We start from the raw sequence: 25,606 nt of genomic DNA, 5'->3' as shown, positions 1-25,606 counted from the left end.
TGCATTATAATCTGGCACTTGTTGCCACCACTCCCTGACTGCTCCTGTCAACATCACCCTCACATGTTGGTCTAAAGCACTTCTCTGGCTCGTCTCACTTCATGTCTCAGCAACACCCAACATCGGCGACCACTTCCTCTCTTGAAACAGTCTTCTTTGAGCTTTTGCAAGTACTGTTTCCTAATTTTCTCCTGCCTTGCTGGCCCCTCTTTCTCGACTTCTTTAGCTGGCTGCCTTTCTTCCTCTTCTCAACCTCTGCCTGAATGAGCTGATTCCCATGAAGTTAGCATTTTTTGTTGATGACTCCTAAAGTTATTTCTGTAGTTTATATATCTTTGAAATCAAGAATCACATCTTGAATCTCTACCTGGTTGTTTTGTACTTTTCAAGCTCCATGTATCCTAAACAAAAAAATTCTGAATTCTTCATTTTTTTAAATATTTATTTATTTATTTATTTTGACAGGCAGAGTGGACAGTGAGAGAGAGAGACAGAGAGAAAGGTCTTCCTTTGCCGTTGGTTCACCCTCCAATGGCCACCACGGCCGGTGCACCGCGCTCAGGAGCCAGGTACTTATCCTGGTCTCCCATGAGGTGCAGGGCCCAAGCACTTGGGCCATCCTCCACTGCACTCCGTGGCCACAGCAGATAGCTGACCTGGAAGAGGGGCAACCAGGACAGAATCTGGCACCCCGACCGGGACTAGAACCCGGTGTGCCGGTGCCGCAAGGCAGAGGATTAGCCTAGTGAGCCGCAGCTCTGGCCATTTTTTTTTTTTTAATAAATGATATCCCATGGGCTGGTGCCATGGCTCACTTGGTTAATACTCTGCCTGCGGTGCTGGCATCCCATACGGGTGCCGGGTTCTAGTCCCGGTTGCTCCTTTTCCAGTCCAGCTCTCTGCTGTGGCCCAGAAGGGCAGTGGAGGATGGCCTAAGTACTTGGGCCCCTGCACCTGCATGGGAGACCAGGAAGAGGCACCTGGCTCTTGGCTTCTGATCGGTGCAGTGTCGGCCATGGCGGCCATTTGGGGAGTGAACCAACGGAAGGAAGACCTTTCTCTCTGTCTCTCTCTCCCACTGTCTATAACTCTGCCTGTCAAATAAATAAAAAAAAAATCATATCCCATCTGGCCACTTGCTCAAATCAGAAGCCTGGGATTACCCAATTTTTTAGAAAGTGCTGCTGATCCCACCTTGAAAGTTGATTCATCTATTTTTCATTTCCATAGCCACCACCTAAGAACAGGTCACCAATATTTGTAACCTGGGTTATAGTTTCCTAACAGGTCCTTTTATTTTCATTTTGCCCTGCTCCAAATCATTCTCTATCCTGCATCAAAAATTTTCTTTTTAATAAGATTTTGTATTTGAAATAAAATTCAAACCTCAAGGCGCTATGCCATCTCATGCCTCCCTATCTCTCCAAACTTGTTCTTGCACAATGCGCCAGCCATATGGATCTTTCAGTTCCTTGAACTCCCAAGTGTCCATCTAATCTCAAAAAACAAGCTACTCCCTTTCCCTGACGACCACTCTTTACATGAGTAACTTCATCTTCCCTTTGTCTTCAACTTAAGTGCCAATTCCTTTGAGGGCCGTTCCTTTACATCAATTTACACCATCAGGAAGGTTTTCTTTATAACTTTATCTAGGTTTCCTTACTTTTTATCTGTGTTGTATTTGTAAGCATGAAGGCTAGCACACATGTCTTGTTTACCATTGTATTGTCAGTGCCAAGTACAGTGCCTAGTGAACAGGTACATACCCAATAAATAATTGCTGAATTAATTGATTTATGGGGTCACTTTTCCACACAAATTTTAATAGTATTATAAAGTTCAGGAGGCTGGCATTGTGAAATAGAGCATTAAGCTGCCACCTGCAGCTCCAGTATCCCATTTGGGTACCAGCTACTCCACCTCCAATCCAGCTTCCTGCTAATGCACCCGGGAAAGCAGCAGAAAATGGCCCAAGTACTTGGGTCCCTGCATCCATGTGGGAAACCTGGAAGAAGCCCCTGGCTCCTGGCTTCCTCTGGCCATTGCAGCCATTTGTGGAGTGAAACTGTAAGTGGAAGACTTCTCTGTCTCTGTCTCTCCCTCTGTAACTCTTTCATATAAATAAAACAAATGTTTAAAAAAAAAATCATAATTATTTTTCTAAATAACCAAAATAAATTCCTTCCTTGCCCAAATTTCAGTTTTTTAAAAATATCATCTTACCTAGACTGAATCTTTCAAAAGCCTCATGTCTATCCTGAGTGGTTACTGGTTGACCTTCCAAACTTTCCAATGAACGGAGATGGAATATAGTAAACTGGAGGTAATGAGGAAGGGCCACGATTGGGTTTTCAACTAGGATCAGAGAAGTCAAATCTTGAAGTGGCTTCAACCTGCTTACATTCTGGAGCTGAAACAATATAACAGCACAATTGGTATACTTTAAAAATCACAAACATACCTAAAAGGAAGTAATACACTGGGGAAACTGCTATTACATTGTAAGGAATCTATTCATGAAACCCATTACTAAAAAGTAGTGGTGCAAAGGGAGGAACAGAAAGGAAGTACACAAATATTTAGAGTGTATCAAGGTAGTATTAGGTATTTCTCATGCCTCATTATCATTTCATTTGTGATTCTGCACAATCTCTGATGTAATTATCATCTTAATTTCACAAAGAAAATAAGGTTCAAAGAAGTTAGGTGACTTGCCCAAAGCTCAGAGCCTGTAAGTGAAGAAAGTTTAAGTGCATGCAACTTAAATCTATTGTCTTTTCCTTACACCGACTGAATACATTTTTAAAAATGGCTATACCTGTCGGGTTTCCTCCATCCGACAATAAACCTTTCCCCTTAAAAAAAATGGCTATAAAGAGATTTTGAGGGTCCGGCGCTGTGGTGCAGTAGGTTAAAGCCCTGGCCTAAAGCACTGGCATCCATATGGGCGCCAGTCCTAGTCCTGGCTGCTCTTCTTCCGATCCAGCTCTCTGCTATGGCCTGGGAAAACCCAGGTCCTTGGGCCCCTGCACCCACGTGGGAGACCCGGAAGAAGCTCCTGGCTTTGGATCAGCGCAGCTATGGCAGACACAGCTATCTGGGGAGTGAACCAGTGGATGGAAGACCTTTCTGTCTCTCCCTCTCTCTGTAACTCTTTCAAATAATTAAAATAAATCTTAAAAAAAATTTGGCAAATCTTCAGATAACTGAGTTACAATTGATAGTTAAGAGGCATAAGGAGACGTAGAGATACCCAGATTTTTTTTTTTCATCTACTTGAAAGGCAAAGCAAGAGAGATAGAGACAGAGAGAGAGAAACAGAGAGAGAGAATGAATTTTCCTTCTGCTGATTCATTCCCCAAGTGCCTGCAACAGCCAGGGCTGGGTCAGAACAAAGCTGTGAGGCTAGAACTCTTTGGTTCTCCCATGTGATTGAGCCATCATCTGCTGCCTCCCAGGATGCATTAACAGGAAGCTGGATCCGAAGCAGAGGTGATGGGACTCAAACCAGCATTCTGATATAGGTTGCAGGCATCCCAAGTGGTGGCTTAACCTACTACGCCACATGTCTGCCCCAAGATACCTGCATTTTTGAAATAAGCTTCTTATCTTCATTCAATGGGGAACTTAAAGACATTAATAAGCCACTATTCTCAATAGCTAGTACAAATAAATCTTTTCTCCCAAGTTAATGTGCATGACTCTTAATGATGCCAATGATCTCATCATGGAATGAGAATCTTAAAACTAGAAATAGTAAACATTTATTGAGTGATTCTTCTTTTACCTAGGTGACACTTAGTACTATCTAAGGATCAACTACTTTCAGGAATATTTGTGGCAAATTTTTGATTGATAGATATCTCTATCCATCATCCCATGAGATTCAAGAGCTCCAAGGTGGGGCCAGCTTTGTGGTGTAGAAGGTTAAGCCATACAAGCATCCCAAATCAAAACAGGGGTTTGAGCCCTGGCTGCTCTGCTTCTGATACAGTTCCCTGCTAATGTGCTTGGGAAGGCAGCAAAAGATGGCCTAAGTACTTGACCCCTACCCTCTCGGGAGACCCAGACTGAGGTCCAGGCTCCTGGCCTCAGCCTGCCCCAACCTGGCCATTGTGGCCATTTGGGAAGTAAACCAGCAGATGAAAATTTGAGATCTCTCTCTCCTTCCTCTGTCACTCTGCCTTTCAAGTAAGTAAATAAATCTTTTAAAAAATAAAAACAGTTGCTGGCGCCACAGTTCACTTGGCTAATCCTCCGCCTGTGGCGCCAGTACCCCAGGTTCTAGTCCTGATTGGGGCACCGGGTTCTGTCCTGGTTGCTCCTCTTCCAGTCTAGCTCTCTGCTGTGGCCCGGGAAGGCAGTGGAGGATGGCCCAAGTGCTTGGGTCCTGCACCCGCATGGGAGACCAGGAGGAAGCACCTGGCTCCTGGCCTCGGATCGGCGCAGCACGCCAGCTGCAGCACGCTGGCCGTAGCAGCCATTTGGGGGGTAAACCAACGGAAGGAAGACCTTTCTCTCTCTCTCTCTCTCTCACTGTCTAACTCTGCCTGTCAAAAAATAAATAAATAAAAAGAGCTCCAAGGTGACGGCAGTACAACATGGCATGGAGCTTGAACTCAAATGCTGTGGTTGTCACAATTGAACACCATAGTCACTTTACCAGATCTTTATGAAGGTGATATAAGAAAACATATATCTTGTTAGTAACACAGTATTACATAAATGTTTCTTATTACTGGCTTCCACTGGTGAAGATATGAGGAATATGGCTTTAGTTATTTAGCATTTAAAAGTTTTTAAAGCATTTTCACATCTATCATTTTATCTGAGTCCTGCACTATTTTTAAAGTATTCATTGTGGATTCATTTTCTCCTATTCAAATATTGAGTTTTAGAGGGATTAAGACATTCTCCAAGATCACAGAAGACAAGTCTGGGTGTATACATCAAGTCACAATTTTCATTTTCTTTTTTACATCTGAGGGTCTTTAAATTATACCATAATTTTTCCAATTTTAAAACAAATTTAAACAAATGAATGTTTTTACTTAGCAAATAGTTTTTGAACACACAGCTGTAAATATCATAAAATTTACAAACCATACTCAAGAAAAAAATATACATCATTATCCAATTATGTTGACTATGATATCAAAGTCGCTTTAGTATGAAAAGCTAGTGATCAACTTTCTATAATATCTATATCATAATCAAGATTAATTCACAAGTTTGAAACCCTGATTGTAAGATAATGCTGTAAAGGAAAAGAAAACTTGGTTTTTGCTATTTGGTGATCTGGATTCTGGCAAATGCTATGATTTTGTGTTAGGGACTTAATCTTTCTAAGACCTTATATATAAAATGGGAATAAGACTATACTACCTAACCCATAGTATTATAACAAATAAACCTTGCACGGGCTCCTTAACAAGAGTGTTAAGAGGCTCAAATGAAACAATAAATGTGAAAACACTAAAAGATCAACTCTTAATTAGTATGGAATCCATGCAAAATGAGAACTGCCTTTATTTAATTACTCTAGAGAATTCAAGGTTATTTCTGAATTTTCTGTTTCGCCAAAGAATGAAGGACTTTAAAAGAAGTCCCAATTTTAAAAAACCTTAAGATTTTAACTCATCTTTATTCATTAAGTCCAAAAATTTGAAAATAACCCTACTTTGAACAACTTACCGATGATATCTTGTTGCCTTTTAGATTAAGGACTCGTAAAGATTTTAATTTTTTCCCTAACCATACCGGAATATGCTCAATTTCATTTCCTGCAAGGTTTAGCTTTTGCAGATTACACAAATTTTCTATGCCTTCAATTTTGCTAGAAACAAAAGGATAAAATCAAACATAGTAAGTAGAATGACAGAGGCTAGCACAATAAATCATCACAAAAAATCTGCAATGCCAGCAATATGTGGGTGCTCCTAGGATGAAATTGTGCTTATGAATGTAAGTATTTTCATCAGAGTATTTAAAACAACAAAACATTTATCATCCATCAATTTTAACTGATGAAAAATTTTCCTATTCCCAAGGTGACTGTAAATTTAATTACTTTGTAAATTTCCTAAACTGTACAAATATTTCTAGGCTTCTCTATTTTTGTTTTTATTTTGCTGAAATTATTTTCATCAGGGTTAATTCTTTCTTACATAAGTTTTATACTATGAGTTTCATTTACTAATCAGGTTTGAAAATTTTTTTGTCTTATAAGGAAGTCTGCTATTTGTTTTGCTGGCCATCATATTTATCAAACATAATTTAGGGGGAAAGCATACAGATATTAAGATCTTTCAGATTTGATTCTTACATCATTTTGCCTATAACAAGTTTGTCTGTCTATATGCAGTTTTAGCCAGTTTCATGATTATTTGTCACTGTAATATTTGTTATGAATTAGAAACATAATTGAGAATATATTATGGCTATGAGAAAAGAACATCAGGATAAATACATTGGTTCAGTGGGCTGCAATATCTTTGGGATCAAAATAGCAGAATTAAAACATTCTGCTTCATGTCAACATTCTTTATATAATAAAGAATGAAGCATGGATATCTTGGAATTAAGATACAATTTGGTACCTAAAAAGTATTATCTCCTTCTTTGATACTGCTAGATATTATTCTGTACTTACATAATGCCAAACATAAAAACGGTTATATGCGAAAGGCTAGACTACGAATGAACGAAGATCAAAACACCTGCTGTTCCAAAGGAATCTTTTGATAACATAGGTAGTTAACTTACCTCTAACAAAGACTTTGCAACGCTACCTAAAGAATCATTTACTCACCTGATTTTATTATATGACAAGTTCAGTTCCCGTAACTTCAATAGCTTGTCCACTTTCTCAATCTTCCCTATTAGATTACAGCTGAGGTTCAGTACTTCAAGTTTAATACATTTTTCCAAATTCTCGATGTACTAATTGGAAACAAACGAGTAAATACTTTACACAATGGATACATCAACACAGGGTACACTGAACTACATGTGTCAGCAGCTACTTTTAACCAACCCTTACTGCTCTCACGGACAATCCCCTTGGTGCAGCTCTCCTTCACCAAAGGTAGCACCTGCAGGCTGCCAAACTCTCCTTGCCCCTCAGTAGATCACTGACTATACAGTAAGAAATTCAAGACTATCCAACAAGAACTACCGTTCCCTTTACCTCAACTTGTCTATACCTCCTTCTCCACCACTACTCCTTTTTAAATAGCTTCCTTTCTTTTGAGTTTAAACTAGATTCTTATGCTCTTGCATAATCTAAATTGCCTCCTCCCTGATCTCCTTGCATATTCAACTTCTCTCTCCTGGATCTTCCCCTTAAGTTTAAAAGCAGTCATTTTCCAACAGATATTCACTATGTACTTATCACATACAAGGCATAGCAACAGGCAATGGGGATAAACCAGTGCACTAGACAATTTCTCCCTGCCACAGAGTGCTTATGTTCAGTATTCTCAAATTTCTTCTACGTAAAATATGTCACCCTGCACTAAGCCATTACCTTATCTCCTTTATTTGCCACCATGGTTCTCTCAGTTATCTACATTTGCTTATTCTGCCTTCTATTCACTCCCAATTGGAGTCATTTGGATTCAGCATATACTCATATGTATTCTACCACATCAAAATATTCAAATGGTTCTCTCCAGGATTACCATTCATTCATCCATTCTACAAATATTTTTCAAGCATGGATTTTGTGTCAGGAGCTGTTCTAGGTACTAGAAATACAGTGATGAATAAGGAAAACAAGGTACTTGTTCTCATTCATCAGGACAAACAGCAAACAAATAATTAAGCATGATTTTCCAGGTAGTGAACAATACTAACAAGAAATAAAAACAACACTATAGCAGATCCAAGATGACAAGAGAGCTGACTCTTTTCTATTCCATTCACTGCTATACACCCTACTGCCTGGCACATAGAGGGTGCTAAATAACAATTTGTCAACTGGGGCCGGCACTGTGGTGTAGCAGATAAAGCTGCCACCTGCAGTGCCAGCATTCCCTATGGGCACTGGTTGAGTCCTGGCTGCTCTGTTCCAATCCAGCTCTCTACTATTGCCTGGGAAAGCAGAAGACGGCCCAAGTCCTTGGGCCCCTGCACCCACGTGGAAGACCTGGATATAGTTTCAACACTCCTGGCTTCAGATCATCCCAGATCCAGCCACTGTGGCCATTTGGGGAGTCAACCAGCAGATGGAAGACCTTTTTCTCTGTCTCTGCCTCTGTAACTCTACCTTTCAAATAAATCAATCTTTAAAAAAAAAAATTGTCAACTGAAAGATGAGAGGGAGTGACAGAAGAAAAGGTAACTAATGGTGATGGGGTGATAAGAGAAGGTCTCAAAGAGGAAGGAAGCTAAGTTGAGACCTTAATAAGAAGTTGGCACCATGAACATCAAGAGGCAGAGAATATGAGGCTGACAAAAAAAAAATAAATAAATAAAAATAAAATACAGAGACCTAAAAGAATGAATTTGGTGGGTATGAAAAAACAGATGGAAGGACGTTTAATCACCAAATTCAAATGACACCTAAGTTTTCATCTTAGCTAACTATTCTGTGACATTTCATATCGTCCTTTCCTGCCTAAAGCTGCCTTCTGCTGGCCTCCATTTTCGTACTTTTGAATGTTCTCTTGCCCCAACAGCTCCTTCAGGCTTTTTCACTGGATTGACTCTCCCATGCATAAGCTCCGATTTTCCTTTTCTTTTAGTCATAGGCATTCTTCAGGTGAAGCTCTAAATTCTCAGTGATTAAAAACTAAGTGCATTTACTTTCACTAACATAATATCCATCATAATTACATTGTACTATTTACTAATTCGATATTTCATTTATCTAACTTTTAAATTCCAGTATATTTCCTTTTTCCTTTCACAAGACCTCAATGTATTCTCACAAAAATTTAAACTGAAACATAAAAAACTCTTCATTAAGCTACCAAATCTCCTTAACCCTTACCCTCAAAAATCTCACGGCACAAAGGTATATATTGTAAAGAGACTGGTGTATATACATTCATCCAGACCCTTTTATTCATTTACATCCATACACACATACATAGAAAAATAGAATTTAAAAAGTGTTTTTGAATTTGTGAGTTTTTTCCCCTAAATCTAATGTGGACATTTTTCCATGTTAAAACACGGAAACCTAACTCATTTTACCATGTAAAAAAAAAAAAAAAAAAACTTCATCTCATTTTATGGTATATTTAACCATCATTTAAACAATCCCCTATTGACATACATTTAGTTATTTGCAATTTTTTCCATTTTAATGATGCTCAATATTACCATATTGAATTTTTTGCATATATGTGCATAGACATCAAGGAGAATTTATGGGTTGGTGAGTATAAACTCAGTTGCTGGATAACAGAATAAACATCTTTGAAATTTTGATAAATACTACTATGCCATCTTCCTAAAATGTTGTAACAACCAGTATGCCTAATAAAAACAAATGAGATCACCCATTTCCCACACCTTCCTGAACAATAAAATAATCTTTCAAGTCTAGTCCATTAGATGTACAAGATGGAAAACAGTATCAAATTATTGTTTTCTTTTACATTTGTTCAACATTAATGAACTGAACACTTTTTCAGGGTAATATTGACCATGTGTACCACTTTTTTTTTTTTTTTTTTTTTTTTTTGACAGGCAGAGTGGACAGTGAGAGAGAGAGACAGAGAGAAAGGTCTTCCTTTTGCCGCTGGTTCACCCTCCAATGGCCGCCGCGGCCAGCGCGCTGCGGCCGGCGCACTGCGCTGATCCGATGGCAGGAGCCAGGTGCTTTTCCTGGTCTCCCATGGGGTGCAGGGCCCAAGCACCTGGGCCATCCTCCACTGCACTCCCTGGCCACAGCAGAGAGCTGGCCTGGAAGAGGGGCAACTGGGACAGAATCCGGCGCCCCGACCGGGACTAGAACCCGGTGTGCCAGCGCCGCTAGGCGGAGGATTAGCCTAGTGAGCCGCGGTGCTGGCCCCATGTGTACCACTTTTTGAACTGTTCATATTCTTTGCACATTTTCCAATGAGCTCTCACTAAATTGTTGATCTTAATACTGTGTGTTACATACACTTTTTTTGCATCTTTTTTTTAATATTTATTTATTTTATTTGAAAGAGTTACACAGAGAGAGAAGGAGAGGCAGAGAAAGAGAGAGAGAGAGAGAGAGAGTTCTTCCATCTGCTGGTTCACTCCCCAGGTGGCCACGAAGGCTGGGGCTGCGCCAATTCGAAGCCAGGAGCTTTCCCCAGGTCTCCCACATGGGTGCAGGTGCCCAGGGACTTGGGCCATCTTCTACTGCTATCCCAGGCCATAGCAGAGAGCTGAATCAGAAGTGGAGTATCTGGGACCCAAACCGGTTCCCACATGGGATGCTGGCACTGCAGGTGGCAGCTTTACCTGCTATACCACAGTGCCGGTCCCCATTATATACACTTTAAACACTAGTTGCCAGTTTTGTGCTTTTATCTTCTGTAAAAATGCCTCTCATTACACACAAATTTTAAGTCTTTCTTTAAGCTAAATCTGCCAATATTTTCCTTTGTGGTATTAGAGTTTGGGTTTGCTGAGGAAAGCCATCCCCACGCTAAGATTTAAAAAGTATTCTTCTACATACTTTCATGATACTGAAAAAAATTTGAGAGGTAGAGAAGGAAAAACAGAGAGAGAGAGAGAGAGAGAGAGAGAGAGAGAGAGAGAGAACACGCAAGCGAGCATATACACTTCCATCCATTGGTTCATTCTCTAATTGCCCACAACAGCCAGACTGGGAAAGGCAGAAACTAGCCCAAATGCAGGAACCCAGTTACTTGAGCCATCACCACTGCCTCCCAAAGTCTGCATGAGCAGGAAGCTTGAGTCAGAAGCCAAAGCCCAAACAAATGCAGGTCCTCCACTATAGGAAGCCGGAGTCTTAACTGGCATCTTAAGTACTGGGCTAAATGCACACCCCTCCAGATACTTTAATAGAATTTTTGCTGGTGGGTCTGTTTTCATTTAGCTCTCTGCCCTTCTGGAATTAATTTGTTAATAACATGTCAGGAATCTAAGTTTTATGTTTCCAATTAAAGAAATTAGGGTAGGGCTGGTACTCGGTGTAGGTTATGCCTCTGCCTGCAAGGCACAGGTTTGAGTCCTGGCTGTTCCACTTCTGATCTAGCTCCCTGTAAATGCACATGGGAAAGCAGTGGAAAATGGCCCAAGTCCTTGGGCCCCTGCACCCATGTGGGAGACCTGGAAGAAGCTCCTGGCTCCTGGCTTCAGCCTGGCCCAGCCCTGGCCATTGCTGCCATTTGGGGAGTGAACCAGAGGATGGAAGATCTCTCTTTCTCTCTGCCTTTCAAACAGATAAATAAATTGGAGAAGAAAAAAAAAAAAAAAAGAAGAAGAAAGAAGGAAGGAGGAGGAGGGAGGAGGGAGGGGAGGGAGAAAGGGGGGAAGGGGAGGAAAGAGGGAAAGGGGAGGGTGAAGGGGAAGGGGAGGGGGAAGGGGAGGGGAGGGGCAGGGGAAGGGAAAGGGGGGCAGGGGAGGGAGAAGGGGAGGGAGAAAGGGGAGGGGGAAGGGGAGGGGGAAGGGGAGGGGGAAGGGGAGGGGGAAGGGGAGGGGGAAGGGGAGGGGGAAGGGGAGGAAGGGGAGGGGAGGAAGGGGAGGGGAGGAAGGGGAGGGGAGGAAGGGGAGGGGGAAGAGGGGAAGAGGAGAGGGAAGGGGAGGGGGAAGGGGAGGGGGAGGAGGAGGTAGAGGAGAAAGAGGAGGAAGAAGAAGAGGAGGAGGAGGAAGAAGGAGGAAGAGGGGAAGGAGGAGGAAGAAGGAGGAAGAGGGGAAGGAGAAGGAAGAAGAAGGCAGAGGAGGGGGAGGAGGAAGGGGAGGAGGAGGGGGGAGGAGGAGCGGGAGGAGGAGGGAAAGGGGGAAAAGAAAGGGGAGGGGGTGGGGGAAGGGGAAAAGGGGAGGGGGAAGGGGGAGGAGGAGGTAGAGGAGAAAGAGGAGGAAGAAGAAGAGGAGGAGGAGGAAGGAGGAGGAAGAAGGAAGAAGAGGGGGAGGAGGAGGAGGAAGAAGGGGGAGGAGGGGAGGAGGAAGAAGAGGGGGAGGAGGAGGAAGAAGGGGGAGGAGGGGAGGAGGAAGAAGAGGGGGAGGAGGAGGAGGAGGGAGAAGAGGAGGGAGAGCAGGAGGGGGAGTAGGAGGGGGAGGAGGGGGGAGGAGGGGGAGGAAGAGGGGGGGGAGGAGGGGGAGGAAGAGGGGGAGGAGGAGGGGGAGGAGGAGGGAGAAGAAGAAGAAAGTCCTTTGGGTTATCTTATTCTCTTTAAAAAAAATAAAGAAATTAGAGTATATGTTATATAGTCATGAGTAAAGTAGTAAACACTCTAGAGCAGGGATAGCAATTTTTTTTTTTCTATAAAAGGCAAGGCAATAGAGTTTTGTTTTTTTGGGCCATAAAATCTCTGTGGCAACTACAGATGCTCTTCAAATTATGATGGAGTTACATCCTGAAAAACCTATCATAAGCTAAAAACGCACTTAATATACCTAACCTACCACACATCATAGCTTAACCTAGCCTACTTCAAACATTCCCAGAACACTCAAATTAGCCTACAACTGGGCAAAATGATCTAACATAAAATCTATTTTATAATAAAATGTTGATTGTTTCATGTAATTTAGTGAATAACACAGTGAAAATGAAAAACAGAACGGATGCATAAGTAAACTTTTAGACTATTATGAAGTTGAAAAATCATGTTAGACTTTTCTATATCAGGAACTGTCTCTACTAAGTTCTGTTATTGTGATACAAAAAGACACAGATAATGCCAAATGAGTTTGGCTGTGTTCCAATAAAACGATTTACAAAAGTAGGAATCGTATGTAATCTGGTTGGGAAGCTGTAGCTTTCTTTATCTAGAGGTAGTCAATGCACAGAACAGAACACTGGGTAACGGGAGCTTTTGAATTTAGAGTTGTCATACTTCTGATGTAGAACTTTCACTGGAAATGCTGAAGAGCCGATTACAAATTAGGTGACGTTAGGATGAAATCTTCATCTTCCTGTTTCTTTTTTGTAGTTTTAAGGCACAAGACAATTAAAAACAATGTTTAGATTCAGAAGTTGTTGGTAACTCACCCTAAATTTCTTGCCACCATCTTTAGAAAGTGAAAGGTTCAGAGATTTTATCAAGGCCAAATTGTCTTGTTTAGTGAGTTTTTTAATGAGGGCCTCTGTAATATATCGGACACCTGCACACGAATCAGCTCCTGAAATTAAAGAAACAGATCACTATCAAGAGAGGACAATATGGTTATTCTGAAAAACAAGTCATTTTGATGCTATATAACACAAACATTTTAAATATGAAAATGTAAAATTTTTAAGAGCTGGCTAATTCTAATGTTTTAATAATATTTTAGTTTATAGCATTTGATAATCATGATGATAACAGTTACTTTTAGGTACTAGCTGTGTACCAATTGTGATAAATGCTTTACATTTAAAATTTTTTTAAAAAAGATGTATTTAGTTGAAAGAGAGAGAGATTGATTCTCCATCTGTTGATTTACTCCCCAGATGGCCACAATGGCCTTGGCTGGGCCAGGCTGAACCAGGAGCTAGGTGCTTCAACCTGGTCTCCCACATTGGTGACAGTGGCCCAAACACTTAAGCTATCTTCTGCTGCATTTCCCAGGCCATTAGCAGGCAGTTGGATGGGAAGGAGAGCAGCTGGGACATGAACTGGCGCTCATATGGGATGCCCACATTGTAGGCAGTGACTTTACCCCCATGAGACAATGCCAGCCCCTCGTGATAGTTTTTAAAAGTAAACTGACACTACTTGTTAGTTTTTTAAAAAATTCCAAACTAAAGTTCAAGAACACAGAAATTCTTAAACATATTCTTTTCCTGATTTGTCTTCCTAATGAGAAACTCTAAATTTGTTGTATTTTAAATAAAGACGATCAAAAGATATGTTACAGAGATAAAATATTAACTTGATATCTAACACACCCTGTTTTACAATCTTCTTGGATATTTCTGTCAAACAATGTTAAAGCCATATTAGATTTAACAAAAATAACCATAAAAGAAAAACTACCTCTTTGTTCTTGCTTTAGGAGTCAAGAAAAAATTGACCCTGGGTTCAGATCCAAGTTGTGGGCCAAAGATTCCCTTATGTTTGCTGGTAAGTTAATTTAAATTTATTTTGGCTCAAAATGATATCAATCAAATTAGAAATAATGTGCCAATCCAAAGAGCATAAAGGGCAGTAAAATATAAACTCAATAGTGATAATGTTTATCAGATCAGATATACAAGTAAACAGAGTTTGATGGCTGTGATTTTATGACTTAGCAAAGAATAAAGCACTTCTGAAAACTGACTTTCAGACTTACAGAATGCTTTAAGGAACAAATAAAAGGAGCTGGCACTGTGGCATAGTGGGTAAAGCCACACCTACAGTGCTGCAGGCATCCCACATGGGCACCGGTTCAAGACCCGGCTATTCCACTCCCGATCCAGCTCTCTGCTATGGCCTGGGAAAGCAGAAGATGGCCCAAATCCTTGGGCCTCTGCACCTGCATGGGGCACCTGGAGGAAGCTCCTGGCTCCTAGCTGCAGATCAGCACACCTCTGGCCATTGAGACCATCTGGGGAGTGAACCAGCGGATAGATCTCTCTCTGCCTCTGTCTGTAACTCTGCCTTCCAAATAAATAAATAAAATTTAAAAAAAAATGGTATTTCCCATATGTGGAAATCAGTCCATCACAGATAAGCAGTTGCTAATATAAGCAGCCTGGCATAGCCCAAGTATGAATAATATTTTTATACTGAATCCAGGCATTCTATTTTGAAGTGGACAATGTGCCCTCCCACTACCTCAGAAGGATGGCAAGTTTGGAGTACGAGCTTTATTGCATAGGAAAGCAAGTTTCCTTTTTCTGGAAACTCCACATAACTCCACATCCCTAATCCTGTCAGACATCTTTACCCCCACCCAGAAACCTCAATCTTTCTAATGTCCTCGCACAATTTCTCTAAAATGAAAACAACAGGCCATGGCTCCTGGCTTTGGCCTGGTCCAGTCCTGGTTGTTGTGGCCATCTGAGGAGTGAACCAATGGATGGAAGACCTCTCTCTCCATCTTCCTCTCTCCCTGTAACTCTACCTTTCAAACAAATGAATAAGCCTGAAAAAAAATACATAAAGAATAAAAAAAAAAACCAATAGGCCATTAGGTTAGATGGTACATATGAACGAAAAGTATAAGCTCCCTAATACCCCTTTCCACTTGTAAGTGGGGTCAGACAAATTCTTAGATTAACAGAGATACCTTTATGGTCTTGGTAGTCTAAAAGCATACCACTTTCATCTGTAAACTCCACTTGCTCACACCACTGTCCTCCAGAATAAAAAGGCAAAGCCTCAGATCCAAGTAAAGGTGAAAGTGACCTAGATCTCATATTGGACACAAGAGATGGTGGACTAGGAGAGTGAGATGATGGTGGCATCTTTGCTCTGGAGATGACTTTTTGTTGAGGACCTTTCTTCATTGCAGCAACAGAGCCAGGAGGCCATCAAAACCTGCAAGAGTTATTAGTATATTTAACAAGGTTATCTTTTTTAGAGCTATCAAAACTATTCATTTGTTTCTAGAACTTTCAAGACCACAACTCAGAGGCTATAGATGCCAGGACCCATATTACTTGAGACCAATGAAGCATTATTTCAAACATTGCTGAGCACCTTGTCAGAGGGAAGAGAGATCTCCAGAGGGTCTAGTATTGATAATGCTCCAGGCAGTGCTACTTATCATTTGTGTTCTCAGATCACTGGACAGAACTAACGGTCACTAGGCCTCTTCCTAGGATGCAGGAAGCTGAGAACATCTGGTAACCAGCAGTATTTAACACTGAAGAATCTTCCTTTCTTGCTTAAACAGTATCTATAAAATGAGTTGTAATGCGCCAGCGCCGCGGCTCACTAGGCTAATCCTCCGCCTTGCGGCGCCGGCACACCGGGTTCTAGTCCCGGTTGCCCCTCTTCCAGGCCAGCTCTCTGCTGTGGCCCAGGAGTGCAGTGGAGGATGGCCCAAGTACTTGGGCCCTGCACCCCATGGGAGACCAGGAGAAGCACCTGGCTCCTGCCATCGGATCAGCGTGGTGCGCCGGCGCAGCGCACCGGCTGTGGTGACATTGGAGGGTGAACCAACGGCAAAGGAAGACCTTTCTCTCTCTCTCTCTCTCTCTCTCACTGTCCACTCTGCCTGTCAAAAAAAAAAAAAAAAAACTGTAATGCAACTTAATATGTTAATGAACTGAAAGCCTAGCTTAGAACTACACTTTTGGGACAAATAGCTGAGCCTCAACCAATCACAGGAGCAAACTTCAATCATGGGCAGCCAACTGATTAGACCATGTTCAAATAAGGCAAATAATGAGCTATAACCAAGCAAGCTGGTTTCCTTACCTCACTTCTATTTTCAGTTCATAAATGAAGCCTGTCCATGTTTGCAAAATGGAGTTCTCTGAACTGTTCCGATTCTGAAGGCTAGTCAATTCATGAATTATTCTTTGCTCAATCTTAGCTGTTTTAAATTTAATTTGTTTAAAGTTTTTCTCTTTGTTTGTATATGTTTAAAGTTACTCCCACTCTCTCTCTCTATATATATAGATACATATATCTATAGATATATGTATCTATAGATATATAAACACACACACACACACATCACAGCTACTAAAATTTTCGGGATCTGTATAATAATAGTGTCTTTTGCATGGTAATACGATGATTGGTGGCCAATAGTCTCAGTATGGAAGCTAATTGCTAGAAAGCCTTTGGATTAAAGGGTTGGGACTCCCTCACCCCAGCTTCCAGGGAGGGGAGAAGGGCTGCAAGTTGAACTGATCACCAATAGCCAAGAATGTAAGCAACCATGCCTACATAATCAATCTCCATAAAACCAAAAATGACAAAGTCCAGAGAGCTTCTAAGTAACTAAACAGGAAGAGGTGCCTGGAGCTTGGTATGCTGGAGAGTGTGGAAGCTCTGTGCCACCCCTCTCCCCCCACAGCTTGCCTATACTTCCCTTCCACCTGCTACTATCTGAATCCTTTACAATAAGTGGGTTAATGGAAGTAAAGTATCTCCTCGAGTTCTATGAGCTACTCTAGCACATTAATTGAATCCAAGAAAGGGATATGGGAGGTACAATTTATGGCTGGTTGGTCACAAGGATGAATGACAACCTACAACTTGCAACTTACATATGAAGTGAGTGGTAGTCCCATGGGATGGTGGCAGGATTGAAATGAAGAAAAGGACACCTAGTTGATGTCCAATGGAGAAGTACTTGGTGTGTGGGGAAACAAGCCCCATAATTTGGCGTCAGGAGCACTGTATTACATGGTGTGTGAGAGGTGAGAACACGAAAACCACTTTGGATTTTTCCTCTCTCTATTTATAACATACCTTCACAGGCACATGGGTATTATACAAGGTATGATTACGAAGAAACTTTTTTTTTTTTTTCACAGACAGAGTGGACAGTGAGAGAAAGAGACAGAGGGAAAGGTCTTCCTTTTGCCGTTGGTTGACCCTCCAATGGCCGCCGCGGCCGGTGCACCGCGCTGATCCGATGGCAGGAGCCAGGTACTTATCCTGGTCTCCTGTGGGGTGCAGGGCCCAAGCACTTGGGCCATCCTCCACTGCACTCCTGGGCCACAGCAGAGAGCTGGCCTGGAAGAGGGGCAACCGGGACAGAATCCGGCGCCCCCACCGGAACTAGAACCTGGTGTGCCGGCGCTGCAAGGCGGAGGATTAACCTAGTGAGCCGCGGCGCTGGCCCACGAAGAAACTTTTTTAAAACGGCTGAAGCATACACAGTACACACACACACACACACACACGAGGGCTTCCATTAATGTATTCAACCACCCAGCACTCAGCAAATGTCATGCCCTTCAGTGATCATGTGGTCATTCCAGGAATGCTGATTTTGCCCAAAAGGTTTCTGAAATTCCTTTCTGGGTCCTGCTTTCAGAACTAATTTGTAAGTCCCACAAGAAAATCAGACCTATAACTTTAGCTGCAACATTTTTTAATTTTACCATTTTGATCACTAACTTTATTCAGTAAACTTGAATTCAAATGAATTTTGGCTACTTCCAATACTCTAATATTCTTTGGAAAAAAATGGATTTTCTAACCACTCAAAATTCCAAAGGATATAAGAACTGTTCTTGAGTGTTCTCCATGTACCAAATACTGTGATGAGCTCATGTGTATCATCCATTAAAAGAACCAAATACTTGGGCTGGTGTTGTGGCACAGTGAGCTACGCTGCCACCTGCAATGCCAGCATCCCATATCAGAGTCCCAGTTCAAGTCCCAGCTGATGCACTTGAGAAAGCAGTGAACAACGGCCCAAGTGTTTGCGCCCATACTACCCATGTGGGAGACCCAGATGGACCTCCGGGCTCCTGGCTACAGCCTGGACCAGCTCCCACCGTTGCAGCAATTTGGGGAGTGAACCAGCAAATGAAAGATCTCTCTCTCTCTCTTGCTCTATTCTTCTGCCTTTCAAATAAATAAATAAGTCTTTATTAAAACAAACAACAACAACAACAACAAAAAGAACCAAATACAACAACTCTGGGATCAGATGTTATTACTTCCCATTTAACAGATGAACAGGTGGGGCAGGCACTGTGGCACAGAGGGTTAAGCCACCTTCTGTAGTATCAGCATCCCATAGAGGTACTGGCTAGAGACACAGCTACTCCACACTTTCAATCCAGCTCCCCACTAATGCACCTGGGAAGGCAGCGGAAGATGGCCCAAGTACTTGGGCCCCTGCACCCAAGTGGGAGACTTGGAAGAAACTCTTGGCTTCAGCCTGGCCCAGCCCTGGGCTGTTGTGGCCATTTGGGAAGTAAACCAGCAGATGAAGATCTCTCGATCTCCCTCCCTCCTTCCCTGCCTCCCTCCCTCCCTCTGTGTGTGTGTGTGTGTCTCCCTCCTTCTCTGTGATTCTTTCAAGTAAATATATAAATCCTTAAAAAAAAAAAAAAGGCAGATGAAGAGAGTAAACCATTTGTCTCTATCTCCATAACTAATTGTAAGTTAAGGCTTGAATCCCAATTTAATTCCAAAACCCATGCTCTTCCTTATCAGCCATACAGCTGACTGAGATTTTTAGAGTCAAAGTTATGTTTGCTTTGTTCTCTAGCCTTGTGCCTAACACAGACTGCAAATAATGCCACTAAATGACTGAATTAATGGATGACATACACTATAAAAACAACTCCTGAAGGAAATCCAGAACATTTTATATGAAGACAGAACCACTGAAATCACAACCTGGCCTCTTAACGTGACTGATCAGTTGGAACAACTCTGCCACATTTGTTTGTTAAAAGTCAACTGTTATTTCACAGACATGCATTACCATACGGCTAACTGCCTCTTGTTAACATTCTACTTAACTGTTTTAGGCTGCAAATGTGTATGTGTCTGAAATTCTTTATGTTCTCATTCTAAACTATCCATATGATCAGAAAAGCTTCCCCTTGGCTGGTGCCACAGCTCACTAGGCTAATCCTCCGCCTGTGGTGCCAGCACTCCGGGTTCTAGTCCCAGTTGGGGTGCTGATTCTGTCCCGGTTGCTCCTCTTCCAGTCCAGCTCTCTGCTATGGCCCGGGAAGGCAGTGGAGGACAGCCCAAGTGCTTGGGCCCTGAACCTGCATGGGAGACCAGGAGGAAGCACCTGGCTCCTGGCTTTGGATCAGCGCAGCGCCGGCCGCAGTGCGCAAGCCATAGCGGCCATTTGGGGGGTGAACCAACAGAAAAGGAAGACCTTTCTCTCTCTCTCTCTCTCACTGTCCACTCTGTCAAAAAAAGAAAAAAAAAAGAAAAGCTTCCCCCTAAGTTCACACAACTGCCACTTATGTCATTACCACAAGGCTTTTGGTCCTAAATTCAAAGTGTGGAAAATTTGGGGATCTTATATCACACCCTTCTGCCACAGAAGAAAGTCTCTTAGCAATACTGATCCAGTGCTCAGCCGTACCAGCATTGCCCTTCTACATAAGAATACTATACTCTCAAACTTGAAAAGAGTTAAGAGGTATATGCTTACAGTGGTCAAATTTTACGTCTTCCTGAGCAAAATGGATTAATGGATGACACATTATCATATGTAGTTTTCATAAAGGCAAGAAACTTTAAAAATAAAAGAGGAAGAACAGGGTCCAGACCGAATTTCATATATCCTTCTCCATTCCATGGCATGGTGCCAGTTGGAGTCCGGGCTGCCCCACTTTTGATCCTGCTAATGGGCCTGAGAAAGCAGCAGAAGATGGCCCAAGTCTTTGGGTGCCTGCATCCATGTCAGAGACCTGGCAGAAGCTCCTTGCTTCTGTCTTGCCTAGACCTGGTCATTGAGGCCATTTAGGAAGTGAACCAGCAGACAGAAGATCTCTTAGATTCTGTGTCCCTCCTTCTGTCTCTAATTCTGCCCTTCAGATAAATAAAATATTTTAAAAAATAATAGAATAGAATCCAGAAATTGAGACTAAAGTGCAAGACTAAATGATGGTTCCCAAATCACAGTGCATTCCCAGATCCGCTGGATTGCCATAGCTCCTATAAAGCCTGGACTAACAACAAGTGTATGTAGTCTACCTCATAGAATAGCTAATTCAGTGAACTGGGCTTCAGGATTTACAGTGTTTGATAATGGTGAGCATTATTTTAGAGAAACTATGCCCAGAAGAGCTAAATCCTGCAATACAAATTCAGGAGAGAAAGGGGTTGGCGCAGTGGCTTAGTAGGGTAAGCATCTGCCTGTGGCGCTGGCATCCCATATGGGCACCACTTTGAGTCCTGGCTGCTCCACTTCAGATCCAGCTCCCTGCTGATGGCCTGGGAAAGCAGTGAGGAATGGCCAAAGTACTTGGGCTCCTGCACCTGTGTAGGAGGCCCAGAAGAAGCTTCTGGCTCCTGGTTTAAGATCAGCCCAGCTCCAGCCATTGCAGCCATTTGGGGAGTGAACCAGAAGACAGAGAACCTCTCCCTCTCTCTCTCTACCCCCGTCTGTAACTCTGCCTCTCTAGTAAATAAGTCTTTTAAAAAAAATTTGAGATGGGGATGTAGTATAACCCTCAGATGTTGTCTGTAATCATATGAACAGTGACCAGGTAGAGAAAACAGCATACAGCTGAGAGGCAGGGCTAAAGAGAGTGAAGGGGTAGGATAAACTGAAAGAAAGCAAAACAAGTTCAGAGCCGGAGACATAATTTAAACATCCAGAAGATGGCCTGCAGACCAAAAGAAAACCACCAGTTAGAAGTGATAATCAGAATCCTATGATCAGACAATGAAACGCTACCCATCTTGTCACCTCCAAGCCAAGACACTTGCCCCGATCTAGCAATCCTGTCCATCACAGCTCAGGAGAGATGGCAAACTCCACCTCTATCCAGGCTTTCCTAACATTCCCAACTTTCCATCTTCTCTGATCGCCAAATCAGGCAAATCTTGATAATCCCAAACCTTTCATCTCTCGCTCTTCGGGCCACCCTAACATGCAATATCCACCCCTCTTCCTTAACTTCCATCTCTCTCTCCATATCCTTCCCTCTAATTCTACTTTGTCCCATGCCCTCCTACCTACTGAAATACTCTTTAACCCGTTCTAGCCCCTTCAAATATGCCAATTCCTACTCGCCTTCAAAGCCTCCAAGCAGCCACTCCTTGCAAAGCTACTGCCCTCTGCAATGCCCATGTTTGCCTTCTATCCTTCTTCATCCCATTCTGATGGCCACATTTTCCCCACAAAATTCTGCCCTAGTGCCTTCACATCATATTGTCTCTATTATTCTACAGTGCCTTCCAGTACCCTGCCTTAACACTTCCATATGCATCCTGTCTTCGCAAACTACTCATCTCTCTTCATCCCAGGAACTACCCTGACAGCCTAATCCATTCTCCAAAACTCTGGCCTACAATTTCCCCCTTCAAAAAAATACTCAAATTTCCACCCATACCTCTACAACCAAAACTAAGGACCTACCTACTGGCCTTTTTTTTTTTTTTTTTTTTTTTTTTTTTTTGATAGGCAGAGTTAGACAGTGAGAGAGAGAGACAGAGAGAAAGGTCTTCCTTCCGTTGGTTCACCCCTCAAATGGCTGCTACGGCTGGCGCGCTGCGCCGATCCGAAGCCAGGAGCCAGGTGCTTCCTCCTGGTCTCCCATGCGGGTCCAGGGGCCCGAGCACTTGGGCCATCCTCCACTGCCTTCCCGGGCCACAGCAGAGAGCTGGACTGGAAGAGGAGCAACCGGGACAGAACCAGCGCCCCAACCAGGACTAACCCAACCCAGAATGCCGGTGCCACAGGCGGAGGATTAGCCTAGTGAGCTGCGGCGCTGGCCCCTACTGGCCTTTTCTAACATTCAGACCCCTGTGTCCTTCTCCATCCTATTAACAACCTGATTTCCCCTCTCCCATCTTCTCATTCAGCTCATTTTATACCCTAAAATCCAAGCTTCACACTTCTTTCCATTAATTTAGCTATTCAGTTTTACTGAGCAACTTTTACATGCCAAGAACTGTTCTAGGGCCCAAGAACACAGAGCTGAGAAAGCAGGGCATCTAAGGATTAATAACAAGCCTGTATTTTTCCTTTATACATGGCCTCTGCATTAAGTAGTCTCCTTTATAACACTTGTAATACTTAGCGAGTTAAATTATTTGCAAAGCTACTTGATTAGTGCCTGTTTCTCCTTAGGCTATAAGCTACAAAAGAGCAGAGACTCTATTTTTCTTTTCTGTTTCTATTTTTCTTTGCTGTTACACAAAACTGTGTTGACAGAGGACAAGACTAAATCCTAGATATATTATCAAAATTAAATTCTCATAGATGCTGTATAGAACCAGAATTACTGACCTCACTTAACAGGTGACAGTTAGCAAGTAACATTTGAGAACTTAGGATTCCACAATTGGACGGCCTGAGTTCAAATTCAGATTTTCCACCTATTTAACCTCTCTGGTACTCAGTGTCACCACTTTTAAACTAGGGTTCACTTCACACCAGCTACTGAAAATTCTCAGTGAGTTAGTGTACACGCAAAGTACCCAGAACTGTATCTGACACATAGTGATCACTCAAGTCTTGAGTTATTATTCTCATCAACAAGGAAAGGTTAAGGAAAGTCACGGGGCCGCGGCTACATAACACAAGGTGGCAGAATAGAGACTTGAACTCAAGTCCGAGAGGTTTCAAAATTCGCTCTTCCCCCTTCTTCAAGCACTTCGTCCCACTATCTCTGTCTCCAGGTTCTTCATTCTGCCTGACACCAGGACACCTGTCGGAATACCCGAGCCATCCTTTACCCCAGCCACTCCCACACACCTGGCCCACCGCAGCCCCACATTCTGGCGCGACCCCCGTTCTTTTCGGCGCCGCGCCCCAGTTTCCGCATTTCCCACAGGCCAGCCGTCCGTCCTCCATCGCCCCACCACCCACCACCCCTACCTCCTCTCCTCTCACGCGCCCGTTACTTCACCCACCTTCCCACGCCCGTTCCGGGCCCTCCCATCCTTGGCGTCCAATCCCAATTCCCAGGCAACACGCCCCCGCCCCGGATCCACCCGGAGCCGGCGCAGCCCACGCCTGGCCCTGGCCTTCTCGCCTTTGCCGCCAGCCCCCGCCGCTCGGTCTGGACCCCGGAGGACGGCCTCGACCAGCGCAGCACTCACCGCCCAGGAGCCCAACCGAGCAGCCCCACGGACCGGGGCGGGGCGGGAGACGTGCGGGCCTCTCGCTTCAGGCGCCGGGCGGCGCGGGAGCCATTTTGTTGTGTTGTGCCGGTTGCCGAGTGGCCGCGCGCGCGGGGGTGGGCGGGGACTCCTTGGCCACGCCCCCCCGGGGCCGTTGGGAGGAGTTTCCCCGTCGTCGTCTTTGCCGCCTCAGCTGCCCGCGCGCGCGGGGCCGACAGGGTGCGAGGCTCCGCGCCGCACAAGCCCGGCGGGCTGTGGCGCCTCAGCGTTCGGGTCGCGACGCCCTGGGGTGCGGAGTCCCCCGGAGGACAGGTTCCTGGCGGCGCCAACCAGCAAGGCAGTTACGTCGCTGAGTCAGAGAACAGCCCGAGTGCTACCGGCCGGCCCTGACTTCCTGTGCCTCGCTGCACGCTTCTCCCGGCTGGGCTATTTCTGAGGCGAATTCTATTCTTGAGGGACCGAACCGTCCGGACGCAACTGCATGTCGGAGCAGAGGCAGGTGGGGCGCCAGGCGCCATAGGAGGTCGGGGGAGCGAGTCCAGCCTGCGCCCCAAAATGTGCTACGTTCGCTGTAGACGTTCAGCAGACATCTTAAGGGAATTTAGCAGACGTCTGGATGCCCCCGGAATGCCATGCGTTTTTGTTTTTGTTTTTGTTTTTGTTTTCTGAAACGTTGTCACCAAGAACACCTTTCACTCCAGCCTCCCAGTTTCCCGGATAAACGTGGCTGGCGTTGCCGTCCAAGGCTGTGCAATGCTGGCTCCGGCAATCTCGGTGCAACCCCTGCCTGCACTTTACTGCATTTTTATCTTACCAGCGTGTGGCTCGAGAGTCTCAGCCAGCATGATCCTTAACTTCATTGTGTCGTGCTTTAGCAGAGTTCATGGCCCCTCTTTATACCTTGATGTTACTTACTGTTTATGTGAAAGAGATCTTGCATCTGCTGGTTCACTCCCCAAATGCCCTGAACAGTCCTGGCAGGGCCAGGTGGAAGCCTGAACTCCATCTGGATCTCCACATGGGTGTTAGGGACCCAAGCGCTTGCGCCATCAGCGGCTGCCTCCCAGAGTGCACGTTAGCAGGAAGCTGGGCGGGCAGCAGAGCCCGGGCTGGAACCCAAGAATTCCCATGTGGATACCGCCCAGACAGCATCATAAAACCATGGGCCAAATGCCCATCCACACAGCTTATTTTAGAAATTCCATCTGTTTGTGTCTCTGTTTCCTCATCTATGGGATGGGATAAGGTTTTCTTGATAATTATAAAAATGTGTTTGAAGCTATCTAGAACAATGCCTACCTAGTAAGTTTTCAATATGTTTTATTACTAGGCAGTTGTTTGCTTGAAGTTCTGTCTCGTCCCTGGCTTGAAAGAGAAGAGTTTAGTCAGGGAGTGTGGGGATGGGGAAAAATTCGCTTGGCAAAGAGCACAACTTTGCAAACCCCAGGAAAAGAGAGAGAGAGAGAGGTGAGGGGAGCTTGGCAATGAACTGGATCTTAATTCATTATGAATGGACTGAGCATAAGTAGTATCAAAATATTAATTCAGTATGGTTGGCACCAAAATCTGGAGTGAAGTTAAAGTAGGAAGAGGGACGTTATTATAAACTGCTGCAGCTACTTAAGTCTTCATTAAGGCAAACGAGATGGTTTTACCTCAGTAGGAAATTCAGGTGACTTCCAACAGGGGGCACCATCCACATTTATTTTCATGTTGTCCATTCTGGTTTGTGCTAAAACTCATCATACTTCCGTGGTACCAAAACCAATGAATCAAATCCTTTG

At 43.7% G+C, this 25,606-nt stretch overlaps 1 protein-coding gene across 12 annotated transcripts in view; it reads right to left on the bottom strand.

The window, feature by feature from the left end:
* Positions 1 to 23,952, bottom strand: part of CNTRL (centriolin) — a 108,570-nt gene extending 84,618 nt beyond the window's left edge. For 6 of the 12 annotated variants that reach the window (XM_051842356.3, XM_051842466.3, XM_051842453.3 and 3 more), the window contains exons 1-6: positions 23,802 to 23,952; positions 15,370 to 15,620; positions 13,166 to 13,296; positions 6,812 to 6,942; positions 5,695 to 5,836; positions 2,224 to 2,410 (exon numbers count right to left, since the gene is read on the bottom strand). In XM_051842356.3, the coding sequence (XP_051698316.2) occupies positions 2,224 to 2,410; positions 5,695 to 5,836; positions 6,812 to 6,942; positions 13,166 to 13,296; positions 15,370 to 15,589 (811 nt within the window). In that variant the 5' untranslated portion in view covers positions 15,590 to 15,620; positions 23,802 to 23,952. Of the gene's footprint in view, positions 1 to 2,223; positions 2,411 to 5,694; positions 5,837 to 6,811; positions 6,943 to 13,165; positions 13,297 to 15,369; positions 15,621 to 23,577 lie in introns of all 12 variants that reach the window. The other 6 variants (XM_089301750.1, XM_089301761.1, XM_089301751.1 and 3 more) reach the window with 4 other exon arrangements.
* Positions 23,953 to 25,606: the final 1,654 nt, after the last annotated feature.

This window comes from Oryctolagus cuniculus, chromosome 1, assembly GCF_051225735.1.
Source record: "Oryctolagus cuniculus isolate XC-2025 breed Fujian yellow rabbit chromosome 1, ASM5122573v1, whole genome shotgun sequence".
In the NCBI taxonomy this organism is placed as follows: domain Eukaryota; kingdom Metazoa; phylum Chordata; class Mammalia; order Lagomorpha; family Leporidae; genus Oryctolagus; species Oryctolagus cuniculus.
This window is presented reverse-complemented; position numbering and strand designations above follow the sequence as displayed.